General features: G+C 40.3%; 1 protein-coding gene across 3 annotated transcripts in view; it reads right to left on the bottom strand.

Annotated features, from left to right (window-relative positions):
• Positions 1-381: 381 nt before the first annotated feature.
• The window catches only part of MAPK14 (mitogen-activated protein kinase 14), a 74,290-nt gene continuing 49,560 nt past the window's right edge, over positions 382-25,111 (bottom strand). Inside the window, exons 9-12 of one of the 3 annotated variants that reach the window (XM_061146537.1) lie at positions 10,822-10,901; positions 8,471-8,549; positions 3,734-3,907; positions 382-2,734 (exon numbers count right to left, since the gene is read on the bottom strand). In XM_061146537.1, coding sequence (XP_061002520.1) covers positions 2,667-2,734; positions 3,734-3,907; positions 8,471-8,549; positions 10,822-10,901 — 401 coding nt within the window. In that variant the 3' untranslated portion in view covers positions 382-2,666. Of the gene's footprint in view, positions 2,735-3,733; positions 3,908-8,470; positions 8,550-10,821; positions 10,902-14,972; positions 15,053-25,111 lie in introns of those variants that run through there. The other 2 variants (XM_061146535.1, XM_061146538.1) reach the window with 2 other exon arrangements.

Below are 25,111 nucleotides of genomic sequence, written 5' to 3'. Positions count from 1 at the left end.
TTTTGACTTCAACCATTTAAAATTGTAAAGAGCCCGCTTTTAGTGGGCTACACAAACAGGTGGTAGGTAGACTGGATTTGGTCCCTGGGCCCCAGTATGCTGACCTCTGTCCGAGGCCACTCTGACACCCAAGTGTAGACTGTAGTGTGATATCTTGTTTATTTGTCCTTTGCTTTTCCCACCCACATTGAAGACTCTGATCTGCTTCATCATAAACTGCACAAGGAGCTCTATAAATGTCTTCTACATTTTAGAGGAGTCATATTAAGATCTGTCAGAAACATATGCCAGGCAGCAGCTGAAAGACCACTGATATAATGCTATATTGTGCATTGAACAAAAACAATCAAGAGGAAAATATAATAAATTTGAGCAACTCACTAAATTTGAAAAATAGGCTTTATTTTAACCAGTGGTATTGTATGACATCCTATATGGCATAACTGATTACAGTCAAGTTCATGAATACAAATAAGACGGCATTTTCCTTCATTCTCTCTTTTGTTTCCTGTTCAGAGAAATCAGGAGATGGGAGCATTGCGCTCAGAAACCAAGGAGCTCTTCTTCCACAGGCTCCTCCAGCTGAGTCCGGGCTCCTGGCACATTCAGCCTCTTAACATGTATATGGTCTCATGTGCAAAGACCTTTATGAAAAAAAGTATTCAGAGCAGTATTTCTGTAGGAAATCACACTAGCATTTACAACAAAACATGGCTGATAAAATTCATCTTGCTGTGGATCATGAGGATTTGAACTGCATATAAAGGAGATGAGGACTTTGCGTTCATTTTCCTTTAAAGAGGGGGCAGATCTTGGGTGAGGTGTGATCACCATCAGCTGCCTCCTTCCTTCTTGCTCCAGTTGACTTGTGGGTCCTACCCTGTCCCTCTGGAGTGCAGGTAGTGCTGCACCGTGACAGAGAAATGGAAACATCTTGGCCCGAATATGAGATTCTGTCACACAGCCAACACTGGAAGTGGATCTACACTTTTTTCTTTCACAAAAGGTTTAAATATATGGGCCCTTATGTATCACAAGATGCCTGAAATTCAGAAAATTATGAAAACAACTCTTCTCCACCCCTGAGGATATTTCATCTTTATAAAGTTGAAAATACAAAATATTAAAATAATTTGCCCTTTCTCCCCATCAAAAGGAATCACATTCTCAAAGGATTCCTGCCATATAGAAAATTCTGAAACAAAATTTATTTCTCCCCAAACCAAGACCAGGAAGTCAATGTTAAGCTGCCAAGAAGACCCTTTTCCAAAGAAGGGTGGAAAAGATACCTCATCACTTTTTAAAAAATAATCATATTTAGACAAAGATAGCAAAAGGAGTTTCTGGCCTCATGAGCTTTTATTTTTCACTTTGATTTTCAGCATGTCTTAGCATTGGTTACTGGGAGTGAAGAGAATGACTTGTTTTCCAAAGTCTAAGATATTCCTGGGACAAACCCTGATCTTTCCTGGTTGACGGCTCCCCCAAAATAGTTTGTTGAAAACCAGATGGCAAGAATGGAAATGCTATACATCCATCTGTTCCATTTCTTCATAGTTTTCACATCAAAAGCACCTGGAGTTATCACTTGTGTTCAACACAAAATAGTACTGGGGGCTGAAGAGAGGATGACGTCACCTGCCCTTAGCATCAGCCGAGGTGACACGGGTCCTGAACTACCCATAAGGTCTTCACTGGCAAACCCGCCTGGCACCAGGGCCTCCCGAAGAGAAGAGGACAAGCAGCCGTGCATGCTCAAATAGCAAGACGTGCAAAACAGATCATCACTCTGCTAGGAATAGAGGGCACACAGCAGGGACACTGACAGCAGGAACCAGCTCTGACTACTGGGGCCAGTACTGAAGCGACCTCTGCACTGAAGGTGGGGCGGGTGAGGGAGGAGGAGAGGGAAGGACGTACACGCATGCCCACACATGCACACGTGGTGCCTCCGAAGGCGCCCTGGCTCCTCGGGGTTCACAAGTGGCCGTCCGACAGCCTGACTGCTTGCCTGGCTCGGAGCTTCATCTGCTGCACTCTCTTAACCACACTTTCTTCTCTCCTTTTAAGGCACAAACATATTTAATGGTTTCAGGTATACCTGCTGAGTTCCGAGAACCACACTAAGCAAGTTAGTCACAGACTTAGTGCACAGAAGCCAGCTGGTCCTTTTTGGCTGGCACAGAATGAGGGACGGCTCCCCATGTGAAGCAGCCAGGAGGTGTGAGCCTTCTCTCTGTGCCACCGTGGGATATGGTCAAACCCAACCCTCAGCATCAAGGCGGGGCCACAGGAGAGGCCAAGATGGCAAAAGCATGACTGGGGTCTGGGATGTTTAATATTTTTTTACTTTGCTTTTAACAAACCATACAAGGTGGCAGCTCTTGCCTGCTTCGCGGCCTCTCACGAACAAGAGCAAGCAGAGGCTGCCACGGAGCATCTGTCACTCCACATAGAGTCACTGTGATAGTTTGTTCATCATGTTTTACCCTCCCACAAAGTCAGACACACACACACACACGCACACATGCGCGCACACACACACACCCCTTCCACCATGGAGGAAATCTTTGCGACAAGAGGCACTTGAATGATATTTTGAGAGTTCTCATGAAAAGGCCTTCCCCTCACAGTGAAGTGGGATCAACAGAATAGAAACCAGACACTCAAGACTCCATCTCTTCTTGGTCAAGGGGTGGCGGCACGAAGCTGATGACTTCATCATAGGTCAGGCCTAGAAACCAGGAAGGAAAAGGAGGATGTGAGAGTTCAGACATTCACTTTGCTGGGAAGCCACCCTAACTTCTAAGCTCAAGACCCTCCCCTCCCTGTCCAGGCTACTGGTTCAACGGGCCTCACTGCTTTTTGTGAACGTGTGATGACCCAAAAGTTCAAGGATGCGTATAAAAGAACTATTTTTTGTGTCATCGGTGCCTCCTCTTTAAAGCTCTCTGGAGAAGATGCTTAAAAGTAGCAAACCAATTATTTGGGAAATGTACTAACAATGTGAAAGTGAAAGTCGTTCAGTCGTGTCTGACTCTTTTCGACCCCATGGACTATACAGTCCATGATATTCTCCAGGCCAGAATAGTGGAGTGGGTTTTTTTTTTTTTTTTCCTTTCCCTTCTCCAGGGGATCTTCCCAACCCAGGGACTGAACCCACATCTCCCGCATTGCAGGCGGATCTTTTACCAGGTAAGCCATAAGGGAATTCCCCCATATGCTACAGCAAGATTATCCTGGCTTTGGGATTTGACTCAAGTTCTGGATTTGTGTTTTATGAAGAGAATATGAGACTGGGTCTAGGAGACCTGGGTTCCATTTCTGGCTGTATCCTTAACTAGGTCTAAGCTAAGAGATAAGATATAAATGTTCTTCATTGTTTGTAAAGTTCTATTGTTTGTAAAGCTGTAAAAATTCCCTATTCCCTACTTAGCTCAAAGAGATGGTATAAATGCAGAAATTCTGAGAACCTCAAAGCTCTATGCAGACGTAAGGGGCTGTGCACAAAATCAGACCAGACAGAAGCATCTCAAAGGTCCAGACAGGCATCATCTACAACAGAGGAACATACTCATTCCACGGAAGAGACCCTCACTGCAAGTTTTAATGAGTTGGATATAACCAGAAAAAACTACCCCCACCCTCACAGCTTTTGGTTAGTGGCTCACCTAGGAAAGATTTTTAAATCTAGGTTCTCAAAAAGCTAGATGTTCATCCTGCTATGACTTACTTTTCCATTCGTCTATAAGGAGGTCCCTGCTTTCAAAAGACTGATCGTAAGGATCAGCCACTGGTTCGTCATCAGGATCGTGGTACTGGGCAAAGTAGGCATGTGCAAGGGCTTGTGCTGCTGTAATTCTCTTATCTGAGTCCAATACAAGCATCTTCTCCAGCAGGTCGACAGCTGTCAATACCACAGATGGGAAGGAAAAATGAAGAGTTTTTAACACATTACCAAAATTTATGCTTTATTAAGCAAACACAGAGTTTCGATCCTTCATACCCAAAGAATTCTCCGAAGTTTCTGCTCTGAGATATATTACTTATATCTTATTTACTTTATATCTTTATCTATATATACATATTTTGCTGAATCATTTTAAAATAAAATTACAGACATGCACTTTTACCTCTAAATATTCCACCATAAAGATAGCTTCCTATACAATCATAAAACTGTTATTACATCTGACAAATATATAATCCCCAAACATCACCTAAAATCCAGATCATGTTAAGTTTTCTTCAATTATCTTAAAGTTGGTTTTTATATCTAGTAACTTGTTCAAACCAGGATCCAATTAAGGCCCATGCATTTCATTTTGTTGAGTTTCCTTAGTCTCTTCTAGTTCTAGAATAACCGCCCCCACCTCTAACCCTTATTTTTCGTAACTTTGACCTGAAAAGACTCCCCCACAAAACCGTCCTGTGCTATCATGTATCCGTACCCTTGTTTTCCTCTGTCCCCTGTATTTCCTGAAAACCCTGGTCAATCTAAAATTTGGTAAGAACCGGGTTAAACATTTTTGGCAAAAATATTTCATAGGTGATGCTGTGTACTTATGGCACATTAGGGCCATCTGTCCCATTAATAATGACGCTAAATTTGATCACTGGGTTAAGCTGTTTCTTTTTTGCTTTAAGCAAGTACCCTGTCAGCACTAGGTGAGTATCAGTTTCTTCACTTATAGCTTTCAGCATCCATTGATTTTCCTTCCCAGCAACTATTTCATTAGCTGGGGGGTCACAGAACCGTGGGTTTTTGCCCCCGTCTAATTCTTATAAATGATGATGTTTTGAGTTTCAGAATGGTAGCACCTGGGAGGACAAATAATAAATGACCACAGTTATCACTTTTGTGAAGCAAAGGCATTTGTGGCCTTGCAAATTATTGATTATTCTTTAAATGTGGGAGGGCGCAGGGATGGGTAGTGAAGGCAGGTGGGGGAGGGGGGGTCCCTTTTCCTGAAGAGATCCACACTGCGTACACTGGAGGTTGTAAAAGACTCCCATCCTTCAGGCTCAATTCCAGAGTTGAATTTCTTCCAAAAGAGAAATGTGGGTTTCCAAGGAATACAGTAACAAAGGGAATATTTATGTGTCAAGTTCATAAGTTTACACCTTAAAGCACTCAGAAAATTGCCTAGACATATATTTTCTTCTTAGAAACAATAACCTCATCAGGTGCTGTCTCGATCATATGATCGAGAGTCTTTGCCACCCCAGGGTAAAATGAACTATGTCCTTATAAACAACACCTTGATAAATAAGATCAAGGTTAAGAAAAAGATTCCTCTAAGATCCTGAAAGATACAAATACACATGCATCAAACAGCAACTTAAGTTTTACTTCATGTTTTGAGAATAATGGTGAAACATGAAGTCAGTGACGGACAAAAAAGGGCTGTCAACTGTTACACTGTTGGTGTATTCCTGCTGGGTTAACATGCTGGGCACGAGTTTGTTCTGCCTGTAAGAAGAGACTCTTTATATGATGTCAGCATCTGGCAGTGGACTGGCAGAATCTGTGTAAATACTGAGAGCTGCAGTGCTGGGCAGCAGGTGGCCCAAAGCCTCCTTCAGCTCACTTGCCGTCTACAGTGCTAAGTGGTATCCAGTTTTTTTGAATGATTAAATGTCACGATCCCAGAGAAGGGGGATGCTTATCAGGATGGAAGTGACCCCAATAAACTGCCGAGACACACATATCCCCCTTCCCTGGAAGAATGAATGAATAAATCGCTTTGAGCCAACCATCAGGAAATCAAACAGTGAGCACTGCCATGTCTAAAACATGAGCTGAGACGATGAAAAAATTCATAACAGAATTAAAGACAAGGAAGCTACCAGCTTACAACATAATTTCCTAATATCCTACAGTCCTTAATGACTCAAAGAGAGCTTCTCACAGACCCTTGAACTAGATAATACAGTATAAATAAATCATACAAAGCCAGTGAGAGCAAACCAGGGCAGATGCAAACCCAAACCAACCCTGGCAGAATTCTGAATACCCCTGATGAGTCCGTGGATTTATTCTTAGACGTAAGCGTGATCCAGCTGAGACCTGACACATTCTCCATCTCCAAGGCCGACAAGCTCAACACTTCAGAGAGCATGAGCATCTCTGCTATTGTAAGAATTATCATAGCAACACTAAACCGCTCTCAAGCAATCACTGTGGATGAAGTACTTAGAAAGGTAAAGCCACTTAGCCTTCACTCCAACTTCTGAAGAGGCTGTCGTCAGCTCTCAGAAGGATGAAACTAAACCTGAAGCACAGCTGCTGGGACCCTTAAGCAGAGGAAAGACTGAAACCGAGATTTAAAAACACACTACTAAGATACAACTTCAGAAAAAGAAGAAGGTTGATCGTATCATTATTATCACAGCGTTGCTCCACTCTCGTCATAGGGAGGGCCGTGTCTGATTTTTCTGTTGTTCAACCCCTAAGTTGTGTCCGACTGTGACAGCAGCAGGTCAGACTCCTCTGTCCTCCACTACCTCCTGGAGTCTGCTCAAGTTCATGTCCATTCAGTCAGTGATGCTGTCTAACAATCTCATTCTCTGCTGCCTTTCCCTTTGGCCTTCAATCTGTCCCAATATCAGGGGCTTTTCCATATGAGTTGGTTCTTTGCATCAGGTGGCCAAAATATTGGAGCTTCAGCATCAGTCCTTCCAATGAGTATTCAGGACTGATTTCCTTTAGGATGGACTGCTTGGATCTCCTTGCAGTCCAAGGGACTCTCAAGAGTCTTCTCCAATACCACAGTTCAAAAGCATCAATTCTTTGGCGCTCAGCTTTCTTTATAGTCCAACTCTCACATCCGTACTTGACTACTGGAAAAACCATAGCTTTGACTATACGGACCTTTGTTGGCAAAGTGACATCTCTGCTTTTTAATATGGTGTCTAGGTTTGCCACAGCTGTCCTTCTAAGGAGTAAGCATCTTTTAATTTCATGGCTGCAGCCACTGTCTGCAGTGATTTTGGAGCTCAAGAAAATAAAATCTGCCACTGTTTCCACTCCTATCTGCCAGGAAGTAATGGGACAGGATGCCATGATCTTAGTCTTTTGAATGTTGAGTTTCAAGCCAGCTTTTTCACCCTCTTCTTTCACCCTCATCAAGAGGCTCTTTAGTTCCTCTTCACTTTCTGCCATTAGAGTGGCAACATCTGCCTGTCTGAGGTTGTTGATTATTTCTCTGGGCAATCTTTGATTCCAGCTTATGACTCATCCAGCCTGGCATTTTGCATAATGTACTCTGCATGTAATTAAATGAGCAGAGTGACAATATACCGCATTGTCATACTCCCTAATTTTGAACCAGTCATTTGTTCCATGTCTGGTTCTAACTGTTGCTTCCTGACTCGCATACAGGTTTCTCAGGAGACAGGTAAGGTGGTCTGGTATTCCCATCTCTTTAAGAATTTTCCATGGTTTGTTGTGATCCACACAGTCCAAGAGGCTTTAGCATAGTCAATGAAGTAGAAAGTACATGTTTTTCTGGAATCCTCTTGCTTTCTCCATGGTCCAATGAATGTTGGCAATTTGATCTCGGGTTCCTCTGTGTGTTTTCTGAACTCAGCTTGTCCATCTAGAAGTTCTTAGCTCACGTACTGCTGAAGCCTAGCTTGAATGATTTTGACCGTAACTTTGCTAGCATGTGAAATGAGCTCAACTATACAGTAGTTTGAATGTTCTTTGACATTGCCTTTCTTTGGATAGCACTGTCCCCCATCTTTTCCTAGAGTCAGGGGATTAGAACCTCAGGCTAATGCCACTTTTGGGGACCAAAAGAAGTACACAACAGCCCCCAGTTTTAAGGAACAAAGCAACTCCTTTTCAGCCAAGGTGGCACACATCCTGCAGCTGCCACGGTCCGTCCCTTTGCCAAAGCCCCTGGAAATGGTGGTGACAGGAAGGAAGACAGAGCCATTCTTCGAAGCTTCACAAAGAAGAGAGAATGGTTAGGTGTCTGAAGGCAAAAGAGGACAGGGGAAGGGAAAAGGACGTGAGGATGACAGGATCTGTAGCACCGGGGAGCTGCAGGCAGAGTGGGCCACACTGCAGGGTGCACCAGGGTGGGGTCGCTAACCACACTCTGTGCTTTGGTTGTTTCCAGCCTCAGTGCTGACACCGCAAAAGAGCAGCAGTGATGACCAAGTTACAGGCTTTCCTCTGTTTCTCTTCCTTCTGTGTCCCTCCGTCTCTTCTCCCAGCGTTCCCATTACTTTCTTTCCTTTCTTCAGTGTTCCCGCTTATTTCCCCCATCAAATTCTGTGATCATAATTTAAATGTATAAGCATGTCATGAGATAAACAACCCGACAGTACAAACATGGATAACATAGCATTATTTATCACCTTCTGAGATTTAATTAACAGTACATATTTAGTCAAAAGGATCCCTAACTTATGTCACAGCCAATTCAATATCCACAAGACGAGGATACAGTCAACTTACCCAAGGGATTGGCACCAATAAATACATTTGCAAAGTTCATCTTCGGCATCTGCGTCAAAGACTGAATGTAGTTTCTTGCCTGTAAAACAAAGGGTTTTCAAAATGGCTTTGTTCAATATTTTTACTGCTCTCAAAGATTCCTGGTCCTGTCATAGAGCAAGTGTTAACTGACAAAGTCTGCTAGCTTCAATGTTTATGAATGTTGTTGATATTCATCACAGACTTCTCTCTCCCGCCATCCTAACCTTCTTATTTACCATCATCATCTTTATTTATTCCTGCTCTCTCACAGTTAAATTTCAAGTGAACAAAATTGCTAACCAGCTAAGTTCCCATTCATTAGCATTCTGGTCACATGATCAGAAGTTTAAAACAATGAGGCCAAGATACCTGAGAAGTAGCCCTTCCTGAGACAGTCTTCCTTAGCTGAAGTTGGCATAGGGTTTAGTATTCCCAAACAAAGTCTAAGATCAACCATCTTTTGATGAACTGATCTTATCAGGGACTCTCAGTATATTAAAAGGATGTCAGTATTAAACCTTGTTAACAAAATATTTTTGGTAACAAGGAAATAAACATAAGCTTTATATTATGCTAAGAGGTTCAAACACATTTAAAAAAAATACTAAACCAACTTAATAAACATAATAAAGAATAGTGTATTATAAGTTACACAGCTCAGGCAGAAATCTTTCCCCTACCACTTATAAGATACATCTTCTTGGGCAAGTCTTAACTAGTGTATCAATGACCTCATCTTTAAAATATTAATATTACTATTAGATATTAGTATTTGGCTTGCCTATATCATATGGTTATCGTGATACTCAAGCAAGATAAAACTAGTGAGAGAGCTTCCAACTAAAATTTTGACACAAAAGAACATTTATATACAAATTCAGATTTTATAATGTTTGGTTCTTGGGGTGGGACAGGCTTGAATTACTCTCTTTTAAGTCTTGAGCTCTTCATCTATAAAGTGGGATTAACAACAGTGCCAACCTCAAAGGGCAGGAGAGAGGACTTGTGATAACAAACCAATACCCTCCTTAGCACCATACTTGGGTTCAGAGGGAGAGCTCAAATAAACATCAGCTGTTATCACAGTTGCCTTCAGAAAGGAAAGCCTGCTCTCATTTTCTAAGGATGTTTCAACTTGATAATTTCTGGACTTTATTCTAAGGAACTCAAGGTGCTAAAATACTCTCAAGGGCTGATAGCTCTAAATAAAGGCAAAAATATACACACACATAAAAAGATCAGAAAAAATTCTAGCTGCTAGGGCAACTTCACCTTTTTAAATTTTTAAAAATTTACATATATATAAAAATTAGATCACTAATATTAATATATGTAATACTAGTTTAAGGTCTATAACAGTGATTCAAACTTCCTAGAAATTATATTCCATGTAGAGTTATGCTATATTTCCTATCCTTATAGCTTTCTTTTATACACAGTAGTTTGTTCCTCTTAATAACGTCACCTTCTTAAACACTGTATGCAGAGCAAACAGGAGAGGCCCACTTTGAGAAGCAGCTGAGAATCTTTTCAATTTGAAAAGAAAGCTCTAGGAATTGAATTATTGACAAGCCTGTTATCCCTTCCTACGTGAGCATGTAGATAAGAGAAGAAAGGGAAAACAGAGGTGAGAGAGACCATGTCATACAGAGAACAGTCTTACCTCTAATAAGATAAATGAAAAGACTACCTGAATAAAGCCATGTGGCTAACCTGATTCCCAAAAAGATTAAGGACATCTTACAAAGAAGTGCCCCAATCACCTCTGATGGTAGAAGTAGACAGGTTAAGTAGTCAAGCATTGGTTAAAAAAAAAAAAAGGCACCTAACCCTCTCTAAGTGTTCCTAGTTTTCTACATTATTTGCATATTTTATTTTAAATACAGAACTTTTCAGCATTAGTTATTTTATAGGTGTTTTTAAATAAAGGCTCTTGTTTTGGTCATTAAGAAAATGGATAAATAGGAAAATGTGCTAATGGCCTTCAGTTAATACACGTCAAATTAAAAATTATTCGATGGTAGCATACCCTGACTGTAGGCATAGGACCCTAGGAAAACACAAACCTCCTCTTGAGCACTAAATTCATAAATAACATCATTTTCTATGTACAAGCCTATAAATCATATTCTCCATTCACAGGACTGGGTGACATTTTAATCCCAAACGTCAAGTCTTGTAATAGCACATAGACAGTCATTGCCTTAGTCGCCCTAGAGGCGCATGCAAACATTCAGTGACGTTACAATCTGTGTTGGTTATACAGTGGCAATAAAATGCGAATGTGGCCTTCTGAATTAGATACTCCTCAACAGTCAATTTGTTCTCACCTCATGGCTTGGCATCCTGTTAATGAGATAAGCAGGGGGAGTCCCCGTCAGACGCATAATCTGTTGAAGCTGGTTAATATCTTAAGATGCCTAGTCAAGGGCATTGTTAAGCATACAGTGCAAAAAATAACTTTCAACTCAAAAAGTTTTAGAAAAGGCCAAAAAGCCACCCCCAAACAAAAAATCTACTCCCACCCACCCCACCCACCCCAGGTCAGGGCCCAAGGCTGCATGTGAAAGCATGCATCTGTGAATGGCATGAGAGTTAGTAGCCATGGAGCCAGTGATGGGCCAAGTGGAGAAGAAAAACTTTTTTTTGGTTTTAGCATGATCTTTAACATGAAATATTTACGCTCCCTGGAAAGAGACTGCCCCTTGACCCGGGATGCCAGCCAGAGAACTGTTTCCAAGTACTGATGGCCACAACCTGTTTGCTTGTGGGGTAAATGAAGAGGATTCAGAACATTTTGATCCAACTTCACACAAAATAAAATGTCCAATGTAACCATTTCAGGTACAGGTTAAATTTCTGTGGCACAGGTTCTGGTGATTCTCTAAAATACCACCCCTCCTTAATGTAAGACCAAGGTGGTATATGTGTTGACACGCAAGGCCAAGCTTTAAAGACAGTAGTTAGTGATACATTTAAAATACATGCCACAAACACACAGTGTAAGTGAAGGGGAAGTGGGGGAAAAATGAGAAGCTAACAGCAGAGATAAAACAGAAGTCACAGCTGCTGACGGTATTACAGCATGCCACAATGATTTCTCCCACAAGTCTCTTTAACAGGTGAACAGACTGACTTCGCTTGAAAAACATCCGGGAGGAAGCTGGCAAAACACTCTGAGTATCTGATCTGACAAAGGCACAACTCTGAGGTTTTCCCAATGCATGCGGACATAGGCACACTGCACTCTCACCTTCTCTCTTTTAGCTGGCCCATCAATTTTAACACAAGCACAGGAACTGTTAGTTTATCATGGATTGCTGTTAAAGCAGAGTGGTGGGATTTTTTTAAATCCTCAGCACAATAAAAACCTTTTCATATCCCCTTTCTTGGTATTTATTAATTCCCTCCTTCTCTAGCACCATTTTCAGTAAGTACCGTAATCAAATAATTTCACTTCTTTGTGGCTTCTCTCAATGATCTTTCCAGTTGAGCTCATCCTCAGAACTTAAATTCCTTAGTGGTCAGATTACTACAAACACATGTTTAAGGCTGGCTGTTAGGAAAGAGCTGGAGCCATGGCTCCACCCTGCCTCTCATGCTCCCTGGCCCAAAGACAGGCCAGCAAATCCAAAAGATGGTGTGAAGTTCTTCTAACATTCTCAATAAATTCAGGTTTACCTCTAAACAAATTACATAACAAACAGTGCTCTGCATGCTAAGAGAAAGAAACAAAAGGGGGTCACTAACTAAGCCAGCAATAGTAGTATCAGCTGGGTTTTAAAATGTTGAAATCCTGCCACCTTTCTCTTCTTTTCTGTGAACGATAACTTGGTCTGTACATTTCCGTGTTTTTGGTTTTTTTTTTTTTTTATCTTCTTTAGTCAAATAGGTTATTATATCCCCTTTTTGTCAGGAGTTCAGGAAGGAAATATTTTCAGCAAAAATTTGGAGAGTGAGTCAGTGAAAGGGCTTTTGTTTTCTTCACATGATTTATTTTTTATTTTTGTCCTTTCACTGATTACTATAGGTGTTGGGTCACCAACCAAAAAATATTCTCTGGACATCCATCATGACTCATTTACCCTCTTTCTCACAGCACATTCTAATTTATTCTCAGTCAGTCCAACTATTACTATACTCTCTTACTCAGAATGTTCTTGTATTTATTGACTGAATTCCATCAATCAATAATAATGGCATCACTTCACTACTTTTCAGGAGTAAGGAAAATAGCTATTGGCTTTTTCAGTTTACTACATTCCTTCACTAATACGTTTTTCTTTTCATGTTGAAAAGCTTTAAACAATTTTACTCACTTGGCTTTGCTATTTAGACATCATGTTTCACACATCACATGCTTCTAAGATAAAACTGGTACTTGAGCAGTATTACTAACATCAAATTAATCTTGTCTACTCTTTTCAATGTTTAGTTTTTGTGCACTCACCGTAAGGGAAAAAAACACATTTTCTTATTCCTATACTCAGTGCAATGTTATTTAACTTCTGTATTCTGATACTCAATTTTATTAAGCTCAACTCTATGCGAGAGATGTTGAAATGTATGATGCACTCTATTTCATATAAATACATTTCATTATTAGGGCAGGCAGTTAAAAAAAGGATTACACACCCCTGCATCTGGACACTATCTATCAGAATGTGAGCACAGGCTTATTGGTTATTAACTATTTGGAATGTAACTGTGGGCTTATTGATTATTGACTGTTTGAACACATAACACGTGAATGATGGGGTTACTGTAGTTGTATTTACCCTTCCTTTGTTTATGTAAGTCTCAAGGGAATTGGGGTAGTGGGTTTGGACGCATACACATGGGGTATAAAAGATTTTCACAAATGCTGGTCGGGGTCCTTGGCTAAGAGGAGACTCTGCCTTGGGCCCGCCGGTGTAATAAACTGCACTCCACTATCAGAAAAAAAAAAAAAAAAGGATTACAACAGGTAAATATTATCATTTTATACCCACCCTTTTTCTTCTGACTAACAGCACATATCTATAGGGCAGATGGCTAAGGGTGGGTGAGAAGACTGAGAAAGAGCTGCCAGTGGCCATCCCCAGACAGAGGATGCATTTGCTATCTCCATCTCATGAGGCTATTCAGTAATAAACTGAGCTCCTCCCTAACCCTACTCCCTTGCCCCCATGTCCTATTAGACAATCTTTCTAAGCAAAGGCATTTAAAACAAAAGGCACCATCCTCTCTAAGCATCATCTCATCTCTTCTTTGATTCATTCCAATCCAGCTCCTGCATTTCAAAAAGCAAAAAGAAAACACTCCTTCTGGCTGACACTCTGGTCAATAACTCTGACAATGACTTTCAAAACAGTGTGCAATCGCATGAGATTAAAGTCTAGGACATGCTATCAGAACATCTGGGGTGTAAACTCGGCTCTGCCAAGTGACGCGGTGCATGACTTGGGCAAGTCCCAGTCTCCCTGTGTTTTGGCTTCCTCATCTTAAATCAGTTAAACAAATGAAAAGCCTGCCTCTGGCTACCCAGCAGGCTTTCCAACAGGGCAAAGGAATCCTTCAGTCAGAAACGCTGGGAGGAGAACCCAGAAGGCAGCACCGTAACCTGGCCTCACAGCTCTTTTTCCCTTTTATCCAACTGCCTGGCAGCAGACAGATGGGCAACGGGAGAAAGACTGGGCTTTCCTCATTTCTCTCACGTCTGTGGCCCAAGAAAATGACCAACAGTAGGAGCCAAAGTAAGCCAGAGTCACATTCCCATGGCTTCCCTCTAAATGCCTCCTTAGAAGCAGGAAGGCATTAGCTCCAAAGCTTTTTCTCAGGGTACTCAAACTTGTAATTACAAAGGCAGGCTGTGGGAGAAGGATTTACAACCCTCATCCTGTGGATCCGAGGTGTCAGGAGTGGGGATGTTACCTCTGATGGTCTGGAGACGGGGTAGACACAGACCCCTGTGGAGGACAGACACCTCACACAGGATGTACACGTTGTCTATTCTAAAGCAATAAAAAGCAAGTAACTTCTGGAAAAGGGCAAGAGAGTGCAGGCAACGCACTCTTCATTCTTTTCGTGATAAAGCTAGACTGATATACGGTAAAGCTCATGCTTTGAGGATAAATACTAACCAAAAAAGTGAAAGGAGCCCTTGAGTGAAACTTTGAGAAAGATGATGTCAGGGCTGGAGAATGGAGACAACAAATTTTCCATCTCCTGGAATGAATTAGAATCTCAGATCTCACTTACTGTGATCGTACCGCCCAACACAAGCTCCCATGCTCTAGTACTGTACCCAGAGAGAGAGAAAACAAAACACACTCATGCATGTGAGCAGGCAGGTACACGTACACACACACCTCACCCTGGAGTCAGCACACAAAGGGCACATGTGCTTACAAACATACCCAGGTCAAAGTACAGACTGACAGAAGGGAAGTGGCAGAGGCTCCCAGCAGGGCAGATAATTACAATCAAGGCATCAACTCACAGACTCTGAGGAGATTTTCTTCAAAAGCTCAGCCCCTGGGGTTCCAACGAGTCTTAAAATGAGCTTCAACTGATCAATATCTAATGGTGGACTATAAAGGAAAATGTTGGGACAAAATAAAAATGAAAAGCAAACAAAACAAACAAACAAAATACCCCAATAACAAAAACTTAAAACCCCAAACCAAGCCAAAATGGTGAATTCATCTAGGTCAAGGTTTCTGCAGGACGGTCACTTCAAGTGGAACATGCTCCTCCTGTACAAAGTTTCATAAGCTACCACACACATACCCGACTTATATTTATTTTGTGCATCTGTCAACATCCCCTGTCAGTAGAGTTAAGCAGCTGTGGCTGGGTACTTAGCTGCCAAAGACAGCAGGTGAGAACATAAAAGCAGCACTCAGTCCATACGCTCAGCCCACACCTACCTCCTTCCCTTCCACCGAAGCACCAGGAGCCAGTCAAGCAAAGAACACGAGTCAGCAGAGGGTCACAGAGAAGAAAGCAGCAGAGAGCACAGGAGTTAGGGATATACACAAGCCTACCTGTGAACACTCCTCCAAGGTGTGACCCAGGGCGCCTGTAACATGACAGGCTGCATGACCTGCAAAGGTCCTAGGGCCTAACCAGTTGGGATGCCCTCCCGAGAACCTCTCCTGGCTGCGGCAGGCAGTCGTCTGTGAGCGACAGTGGCCAGCAGAGGGCCCCACCACCCCACTGCAGCACAGGTCCTTCAGCAGTGCGGCAGTAACACAGGACGTAAGGCTTGACCTTATATAAATGCGCTGACAAACCTCACACCCCACCAGAGCTCTTCATAATAGGCCACAACACCCAAGCCTTTACTGTGTCGCCAACTCTTCTATGCATACTCACTATGCATGTGCATGTACTGACCAGAAATCAGAAACTTTCCACTTATTCTGCTTTTAGCCTTGCCTAAAAAGCTAAAAGGAGAAAAAAAAATCTTGTAAAATAGCTCTCAGTATTTTTTTTATGGAAACTTGAATGTTATCCATGTCTATACTGACATTCAGAGGGAAAAGGAAGAGAGGATGACGATCTCCTGACTCTTGTCATAAAAAAACCTGTCAGGTTTTGCAGGATTAGCTCGTTCTCAACTTCGGGCCTTAGCTTAACCTTCACTTCCTCAGAGAAGCTTCCCCTACGCTACAGAAGAGGCACTGCCTTCCTGGTCACCCTCCATCTCGGCACAACGCTTGAGCTCCTCACAATCCATAGCTGCTTTGTTTGCTTGTCTGTCACCTCTACTGACCTGAGAGAGGGGCTATTCTGCCTGTTCACCACTCGTCCCCAGTGCTCAGACTCTCATCTGCTACATGCTGAGCACTCAAAATATTTCAGAAGGTACAGCAAGATGGAGAGGAGGGAGAAGGGAAGAAAAGACTTCTGTTTATGAATAGAAGTATGAAGGCAGCACAGTGTAAAAGATAATGGCCACTGTGAGCCATAGTTGCCGGAGTTACAGGAATTGATTACGCAATAATAACTTGCCCTATTCTTTTCTCCCCTCCAGATATGAAATTGGCTTAAATGCAAGAAAATTCTAGACAAGAGTCAGCAAACCTCAATCTGCTGTCTGTTTTGAAAATAAAGCTGCACTGGAACACAACCCTGCCCATTCGTTTATGGACTGTCTATGGCTACTTTCACCTTACGTGGGAGAACTGGGTGGTTACAACAGAAACTGTATGGTTCCCAAAGCCTAAAATATTTACCAGGTGGCCCTTTAAGTAAAAGTTTTTAGAGCCCTATCCCAGACCCAAACAATATGTTCTATAAAAAAATAAATTAAAATCAAGTCCACTCACAGAAGGGCTTCTGTGGTGGCTCAGATGATAAAGAATCTGCCGGCAATGCAGGAGACACAGGTTTGATCCCTGGGTCAGGAAAGTCCCCTGGAGGAGGGAATGGCTACCCACTCCAGTATTCTTGCCTGGAGAATCCCATGGACAGAGGAGCCCACTCACAGAAGTTACTTCTGAACTAAGAACAGTAGAGAATAACATTATAAATCAACTATACTCCAATATAAAATAAAAATTAAATTAGAAAAAAAAGAATAGGAGAGAATTTTATTCTTTGCAGGGGGAAAAAATCAATGAGTTCTGGAGGCTAAAATTTCAATACTGAGGGAAAAAACTGAACTACTTTAAAGAGTCAAGTTTTATGCCCCCACTGAGGAAGACTCTGGGCTGTGGGTTTCTCAAGAGTCTTACCTTCACCCTGAAAAGTAAGCCACTCCTACTGGTCACAGTGGTCATGATCTGGGGGACCCCATGTCCTTTTCCCACCTCAGCCAGTAAAAAGCAATCTCAGGGCTGAAGAATAAAGTAAAGCCCTGAATCCTCAACTTTAAGTCACAAACAGCAATACCGTCCATTCTCCCCTCCTACCAAACCTTTTCTCTCCTTACTTACTTTTCAAAAGACCTGCTCAAACAAGAACTCTGCCATGAAGTCTTCCTGGGTATCTCGAGCTTGAATTAATCTCTGCTTCTTCTCCATAACTTATTTATACTCTATTATAGTATCTGCATCACTCTGTCTTGTTTTATAAGCAGAGAACAGACAATTCATTCAAACGACTCCTATAACTCACGTTCTGCTAAGTATGATCATTCTAGTTTGGAGGACAGGTACCATCTTATCTTTAGCACCTTCCACTGAATAGCTCAATAAATATTAACTTGAAAGGTCTTCCTGTAATAAGACTTTTCAAAGCAGCTCCACCCCTCTGTCTTGCCCTCAAAAATCTAGAATGACTACTCTAGTGGGAAGTCTATATATATACAAAAAAAGTTAAGAAAAGTTGCTTCATTTCATATGCAAACGCTCATCTTAAATGCTTACACTATAAAGAGTACACAAATACAGTGCGATGACAGCATATAAGGGGTACAGATAAACAGAGTTGGTAGAGCATGACAGTCGATACTTAGGAGATTAGTAAACACAGTGCAAAATAAAAACCTACTTAGTAGCTAAAAGCACTTGCATCAAGAAAGTCAAAGCTGCAAACTTCAGAAGAAATCACCATTGGTTCTCCAAGAGCTGGCAAATCCATTGAAATACAGGTCAGTCTTCCAATAATACCAGCTACTGTAAGGCCACTATAATTTGTCCAGGCAGTTAAGGCCAGAAGGAACTTCAAGTAACTATATAAGCAGAGCAAAGCAAAACTTACCACATTATGAAATATTAGTTATTTCCACAGCAAGCCATCCTTCTTACCACGTTTAACCCCGTTTTTCCCTAGATAGCAGATTATTTTACTGGTAGTTAAAAATGTGTTATAAAATTGTAATAAAAATAAATAAAATTAAATTGTAATAATCACAATGTCAAAATTTTAATTATAAATCTCCTGAATCTTCCTTAAACAACTTAGGCCTAAGGTTACTCTTTAGGTCCTCTGTAACAAAAGTAAGAGGTAGCCAGAATGAGTAGGTGAGGGAAAAAACCCAAGGGTAATGGGTTATTTGGAAGAAAGTAAAAGAGAGATAATCTACTCACTTGTAAGTGTTCCAGCCAACTCCCAGGAGATTTCGGTAGGCCAGAGAGTTGAAGATACTGAGAGTTAGGCCAAGTCCCATTCTAGTCCATCCTGTCCGTCACCAAAAGAATTTCCACAGGCCAGTATTCCACCTTTGCCATGTGGATTTTTTTAAAACTGCTGCTCTTAAGCAGCCGTAGTCTCAGGTTCTACAAATGGTCCTTTTAATTTATCTATTTTGATACCGCTTATGAGCAGCACTTTAAAAAAAAATCCATGAGGCAAAGGTGGAACACTGGCCTGTGGAAATTCTTCTGGTGACGGACAGGATGGACTAGAATGGGACTTAGCCTACTTCCTTCTCTTCTCAGTCATCAAATAGTCATTTTCACTGTCATACAAGGAAGATTTCTTAAGGTGCTTTAGGTTTGTGGAGAAACCTGAGAATTCCAGCCTTTTCAAATGGGGGAATATAATCTCAAGTTAGAGAAGAAAAGGCAAGAAGTAACCTAATATTTTTCTTCTTCAACATTAGGATACTTGCTTTTAGTGTCTGAAGGAAAACTGTTGTTGTTGTTTTTAATGAGAAGCTGTTTGAAACCAACATCTGAAAGAGAGGGGTAGATGTGACAGGAAGGGATATACCAGAAGTTTTGGCTCTGCTAGCAGTATTTTATCTTGTAATCTGGGCTACATATTACACAGATGTTCATTTATTATTCCTCGTCTTTTTGTATGTCTGAAGTAGTTCATAAAATGTTTGAAAAAAAATCAAAAGAAGAAATAAATGAACTAGAATTAAGGAGCAAATTTAATACAGAGAAAATTCATTATGGAGTAGGGCAGCAAGCTGATGGCAAAAACCCCATTATCTTCCTTAATGTCTTAAGAGTACCATTTCTATAAAGATGAAAGAAGGAAAGAAAAGTTTTACACACGAAGGAAATTCATTTGATTACCTAGAAAAGGAAAACAACAGTGAGCCAAGGCTGAGACTTCTGGAAGGGAAAACAGTATTTGACAGGTTATAGGTCTATGAAACTCTAATCTTTTCCTTAGGCTGCAGACTGTTAAACATTAGTAGTAACATTTCCTAACTGGCTTACTCTTTTCAGAGCCAGTGGCTTTTGAAATAAGTTAGCACTATACCTGAAGAACACATTCTGTGTCCTCACTCTCTTCTAATATAAAGTCCTCTCAGGTGTGTTCATGCGATATATATATATATATATATATATATATATATATATATATACCTAGTCAACTAGACTAATGAGGAAGGGCTCCATTCTTAAAATGATTAGCTTTAAGACAAAAATTAGTGTTTCTTATCTCTTTAGGGAAATGCTAAGGATTATTAACAACTAATAACAAAGGAATCTTGGGAACTCCCTGGAATCCAGTGGTTAGGACTTGCACTTTCACTGCTGGGGCCTGAGTTTGATCCACTATAGTTGGGGAACTAAGATCCTGCAAGCCATGTGACCTAAAAAGAAAATTCTATCAAGAAGACTAATCACAGAGGAAAAAAAGAGAGAGAGAAAAAGCAGAATGGGAAGATGACTTGTAAAGATCTAAAACTGCATAAAATATCAATAGTCACAGGTGATTAAATTCAAATGTAATCTAAATAAAATATAATAAAATTTAAAATCCAGATCATCACTCATAAAACTATGAATAGAACTCCTTGCCATGATAAAGAGTATTTATGAAAAATGCAGAGCTAAAATTATACTCAGTGGTGAGAGACTGAAGGATACGAAGAGGACAGAGCTGCCCACTTTCACTACAGCTCTTCAACCCCGTGCTGGAAGTTCTAACTAGAGAAATCATATAAGAGAAAAAAAACAAAAGCATCTAAACTGGCAACGAAGAAGTAAACTCTCTATTTGCAGATGACATGATCTCACATGTAGAAAAACCAAAGAATCCACAAGAAAGCTATCAGAGTTCTCAGCTTTCAACTGTGCAAAGTTGCAGGGTACATCATCAACAAATAAAAATCAGTTGAGTTTTTATACACCAACAATGAACAAATCAAAAAGAAAATTAAGAAAGCAATTCCATTTAAAATAGCATCTTACAGATGCTAGGAAAATACCTAAGAATAAATTTAACTTGTCCACTGAAAATTTAAAACATTACTGAAAGAAATATGCCGCAGAGCACCTAAGTCCACGTGCCACAACTATTAAGCTTGTGCTCTCCTGCCCGGGAGCCACAACTACTAGGCCATGTGCAGTCCCTACTGAAGCCTGTATGCCCCAGAGCCCAGGCTCTGCAACGAGAAGCCCCCACACACAGAGAGTAGCCCCCACTGTCAGCAACTAGAGAAAAGCCAGTGCAGCAGCAAAGACCTAGCACAGTCAAAAATAATAAATAAATAAAATTCAGCCTTCTTTGCAGACATGTTTAAAGCCTATCCTCAAATTAATTCATATAAAATTATAAGGGAGCCAAAGTGCCCCCCCAATAAAACAATCTTGAAAATGAGAACAAAGTTGAAGGACTGACTGACTGACTGACTATAAAGCTACCATAATCAAAGCAGTGTGGTACTGCTAAAAGGGTAGATACATGGACCAATGGAACAGAATTGATCTTTGACAAGGGTGCCAAACCTATTCAATGGAAGAAAAAAATAATTTTCAAAAAATGGTCCTGGGACAACTGAATGTCCATATGCAAAAGTATAAAGCTGGACCCCAACCTCACATCACATACAAAAATTAACTCAAAATGAATTAGAAACCTAAGTATAGGAGATACACACATAAAATTCTTAGTAGAAAATGCAGTAAATCTTCACAACCTTGAATTTGGTAATACACTCTTAGAAATGACACCAAAAACATGAACACAAAAGAAAAAATATGTTGGAACTTCATAAAAAAAACTTTCATACATCAAACGATATTATTTAAAAAATGAATAGGCAGCCCACAAAATGGGAGAAAATATTTGCATATCACATATCTGGTGAAGGCTTAATATATAGAATATATAAAAAACTCCTAAAACTCAACAAGAAAAAGACAACCCAATTAAAAGGTGGGTAAAGGTCTCAAACAAATATTTTTCCAAAGACATACCAACAGTAAACAAAGGAAAAGATCCTCAACATCATTAGTCATTAAGGAAATGCAAATGAAAACCACAAAGAGATTGCACTTGGTATCTCTAGGATGGCTATAATTTTAAAAAGCGGGATGGAAGGAAGAAACAACTGTTGGTGAAGATATGGAGAAATTGCCCATACATCACTGGTGGGCATGTAAAACGGTGAAACTGCTGTGACGAACAATGACTGCTCTGCTCCTCAAAAAGTTACACACAGAGCAACCTCATGACCCAACAATTCCACTCCTAGATATAAGCCAACAGAAGCGAGAGGAGGAACTCAGAGAGGTACCTGTATGTTAGTGTTCACTGTAGCACTATTCATAACAGCCAAAAGGTGGAAACTACCAAGTGTCTATAAACATATGAATGGATAAAAAAAATATGGTATAGCCACACAATGGAATAGTATTCAGTCATAAAAAAGAATGAAGTTCTGATCCATGCTACAATATGGATGAGCCCTGAAAACATGCTAAGTGAAATAATTCAGACACAAAAACACAAATATTGTGTGAGCCCACTTAATATTAAATATTTAGAATAAACAAATTCATAGAGACAGAAAGCAGAAGAGAGGTAATGAGAGGCTATAAGAGGGACTAGGAAGTTTTTGTTTAATGGGTACAGCTTCTGTTTGGGGTGATGAAAATGTTTTGGACATAGACAGTGGTGGGAGATGCACAATTTTATGAATGTAATTAGTGCCACTAGATTGTATACTTTAAAAGGATTAAGATGGTAAATTTCATGTTGTTTATTTTATCACAATAAAAAAAATAAAGTGGCAAATTATATGTGAAAACACTTGACTGCAAAAATATTTTTAATTCAGCTTCTAAGTTCCACTGGCCACATTTTAAGTGTTCTATAGCCACATGTGGCTGGTAGCTACCAACCACCATATTGAACAGTACATACGTAAGCCACTTGTAAGACCACAGAAAGTTCTATTAGATAGTTCTTATCTAGAAGCTAAAACCACCAGTTCCAAATGCAAGATGAATAATAAATGAGGAAAACAGGGAGCAAACTGTGTACTCAAGTAAAGAGCACACTCTAGAGGATTCCTTGGCATTCAGCTGTGTTTTAAAATCATAAATAAGCAGTAGCTGTGTGCCTTTCTGAGCAACAGAAGAATGTGTGGGGCCAGCACATTTTGCAAAGGTTTTAAGAAAATGAGTTTTAGAAACCAGGAGAACAGGCATCAAATAGAATATTGGAAAGAAATGGAGACCTGAGGCAGATAGATTTGTATCTATCTTTTCTGGGTTCTTATAACTTCCTCATCTATAAAAACAGGGGGCCCGACTAGATGTTTTTTAGCATCTTTTAGATCCCCAAGTGGATAATTCTAGATTCTTAACTTTTATCTCATTGGTACCTAAAAAAAAAGGAAGAACTACTACGTAACTTTCAGTCTGAAAGATTACAACTAAAATTCAACTTGGTTAAACTCCAGTTGTACTCAACACTGGATGCACACTAGAATCAACTGGGGACTTGAAAAAGCAACAGAAAACACTTTCCTCTCCCCTTGTCAGGCAATCAAAGCTACATCCACACAGATAGCAACTGACAAGAAGGGAGTTATGTATATAACAAATACAAATCTTCCAAATTTAAGTTTCCTGATCCAGGAGAACATCTGCCTGAAAAGGAGCCAAGTAGAAAAGAAACTGTATTACTAAAATAAAAATTTTGAAAAGAATTCTCATGTATTAAAAAGAGAATCTCCTAGTAAAAAGCTTAAATGCTAGGTTTTCTACCTAAAGCTCATAGAGGGAAAAGAAGTATGCATAAAAAGGAACACTTCTTACAGAGGCTGAAAGTTAGCATTTTAAAAGGGTCAATCCATCAGTAGGCACTTGTTACTGAGACAGAACCAAAGGCACACACAACTGCTTTGAAACCTTTATACCAGTAGCCTGTCAAGGGGATCCATCCTTCACTATCTGTTAAAAAATTTAAATAAAACAAAAAAAAAACATAGCCTTTAATGATTTATAAGTAGACAATAAAGTGGGAAAATGAAGGGAGAAAATCTTCCCAAAGATCACTGATGAAGATGATGGCTAACATCTACTGGCAGGCCCTGTTCTGAGTCCCTTCCAGATCATCTCACTGAATTCTCACATGAGGTATGTACTATTATCAGTATTTTACAGTTAGGGAAACCAAGAGACTGAGGTTAGACAACCTGCTCAAAGTCAGGGCCGGAAGTAAAAGAGCTAAGTAATACCAACCCTGGAAGTCTGCTTCCAGAACATGTGCTCTAAACTGGCATGCTTTACACTCCCTGTCTCTCCACCACCTTGTGTCTCTATGTAGGTACGAGCGTCTGCGACTGACTGTAGACAGAGATACAGGAATAAAGGAAAGGAAGGGGCAGGAGGAACAGAGGACATCAGAGCACAATGCGCAGGAAGACAGAGTAAAGAATGGGACACAGAGGAAAATGAAAATCATAAAATGTCCCTGATTCTCTTAGCTTAGACTATAATGTGCATGTCAAATTTCTAAGAAACAGGTATAAGGCAAATGAAACAAAGGACAAAGGGGAAACATTAGGTATTAAAATTAGAATCCGGGGACGAGAAGGAATAAGGTGAGCCATATAGGGAAATTATACTCTATCAATCCAGTAATATTCAGAGGGAAATGGACAGCTGAGGAAAGAGGCTTTTCAGTTCATTAGCAAAGTACATTCTAGCAGAAGATAGTGAGAATATGTGGATTGATGAAATGAACATCACAGTCACCCCAGAAGTATGATACCAACTGTAAGCCGGTAAACTGACACTCTGGTTTATAAACTCAGTCTGTATGCTTAGGTGAGATGCTAAAACAGCTTTTAGGTCTCTAATTGTGATAGAACACAGGTATCGGCAGCATCTCTAAATGCTCAATCAAACTGGTGGAGAGCGAGTCAAATGAATTTTACAAAAATCTTCAGATCTAATTCTAGATATAAATTTAAAAATTCTTTCTTGCCTAAACATCTTCCCCAAGTGGAATTGATGAGGGTTACGACAAACCACATTTTCATGATATTATCACTAAACTGGCATGCAGCAGATAGAAAAGAGACTAAAATAAAGGGGTCATAATAAACTATGAACTAGACAATAAATCTGCAACTGAATTAAAGTTTGGTTTCAATCTGGGATAAAAATAAAGTCATGCTGAGGGGAGACAGAGGTACACGACAGGGTGACCTTATCTTCTTGCTTCTGTTTGTTTTTAAGCAACAAATATAACAAGTCAGCAAGTATATCATTACAAGGACCAAATACCGCCTTTTTAATATGTAAACCAAACATAAAAGCAAGATATGCCTGATTTATAAATGGTTATCTTGTGCTCACTGAGTGTTGGTACAAACAGACTTAACCAGTCATTGAGGTCTAGAACTTCTCACCAACACACTCAGTCGCAGAATGGCTGTGGGAAGATTAATAAGGAATCTGCTGCAAAAAATATGACATATGAAAGATT

Source organism: Dama dama, chromosome 7 (assembly GCF_033118175.1).
Source record: "Dama dama isolate Ldn47 chromosome 7, ASM3311817v1, whole genome shotgun sequence".
Classification (NCBI taxonomy): domain Eukaryota; kingdom Metazoa; phylum Chordata; class Mammalia; order Artiodactyla; family Cervidae; genus Dama; species Dama dama.
This window is presented reverse-complemented; position numbering and strand designations above follow the sequence as displayed.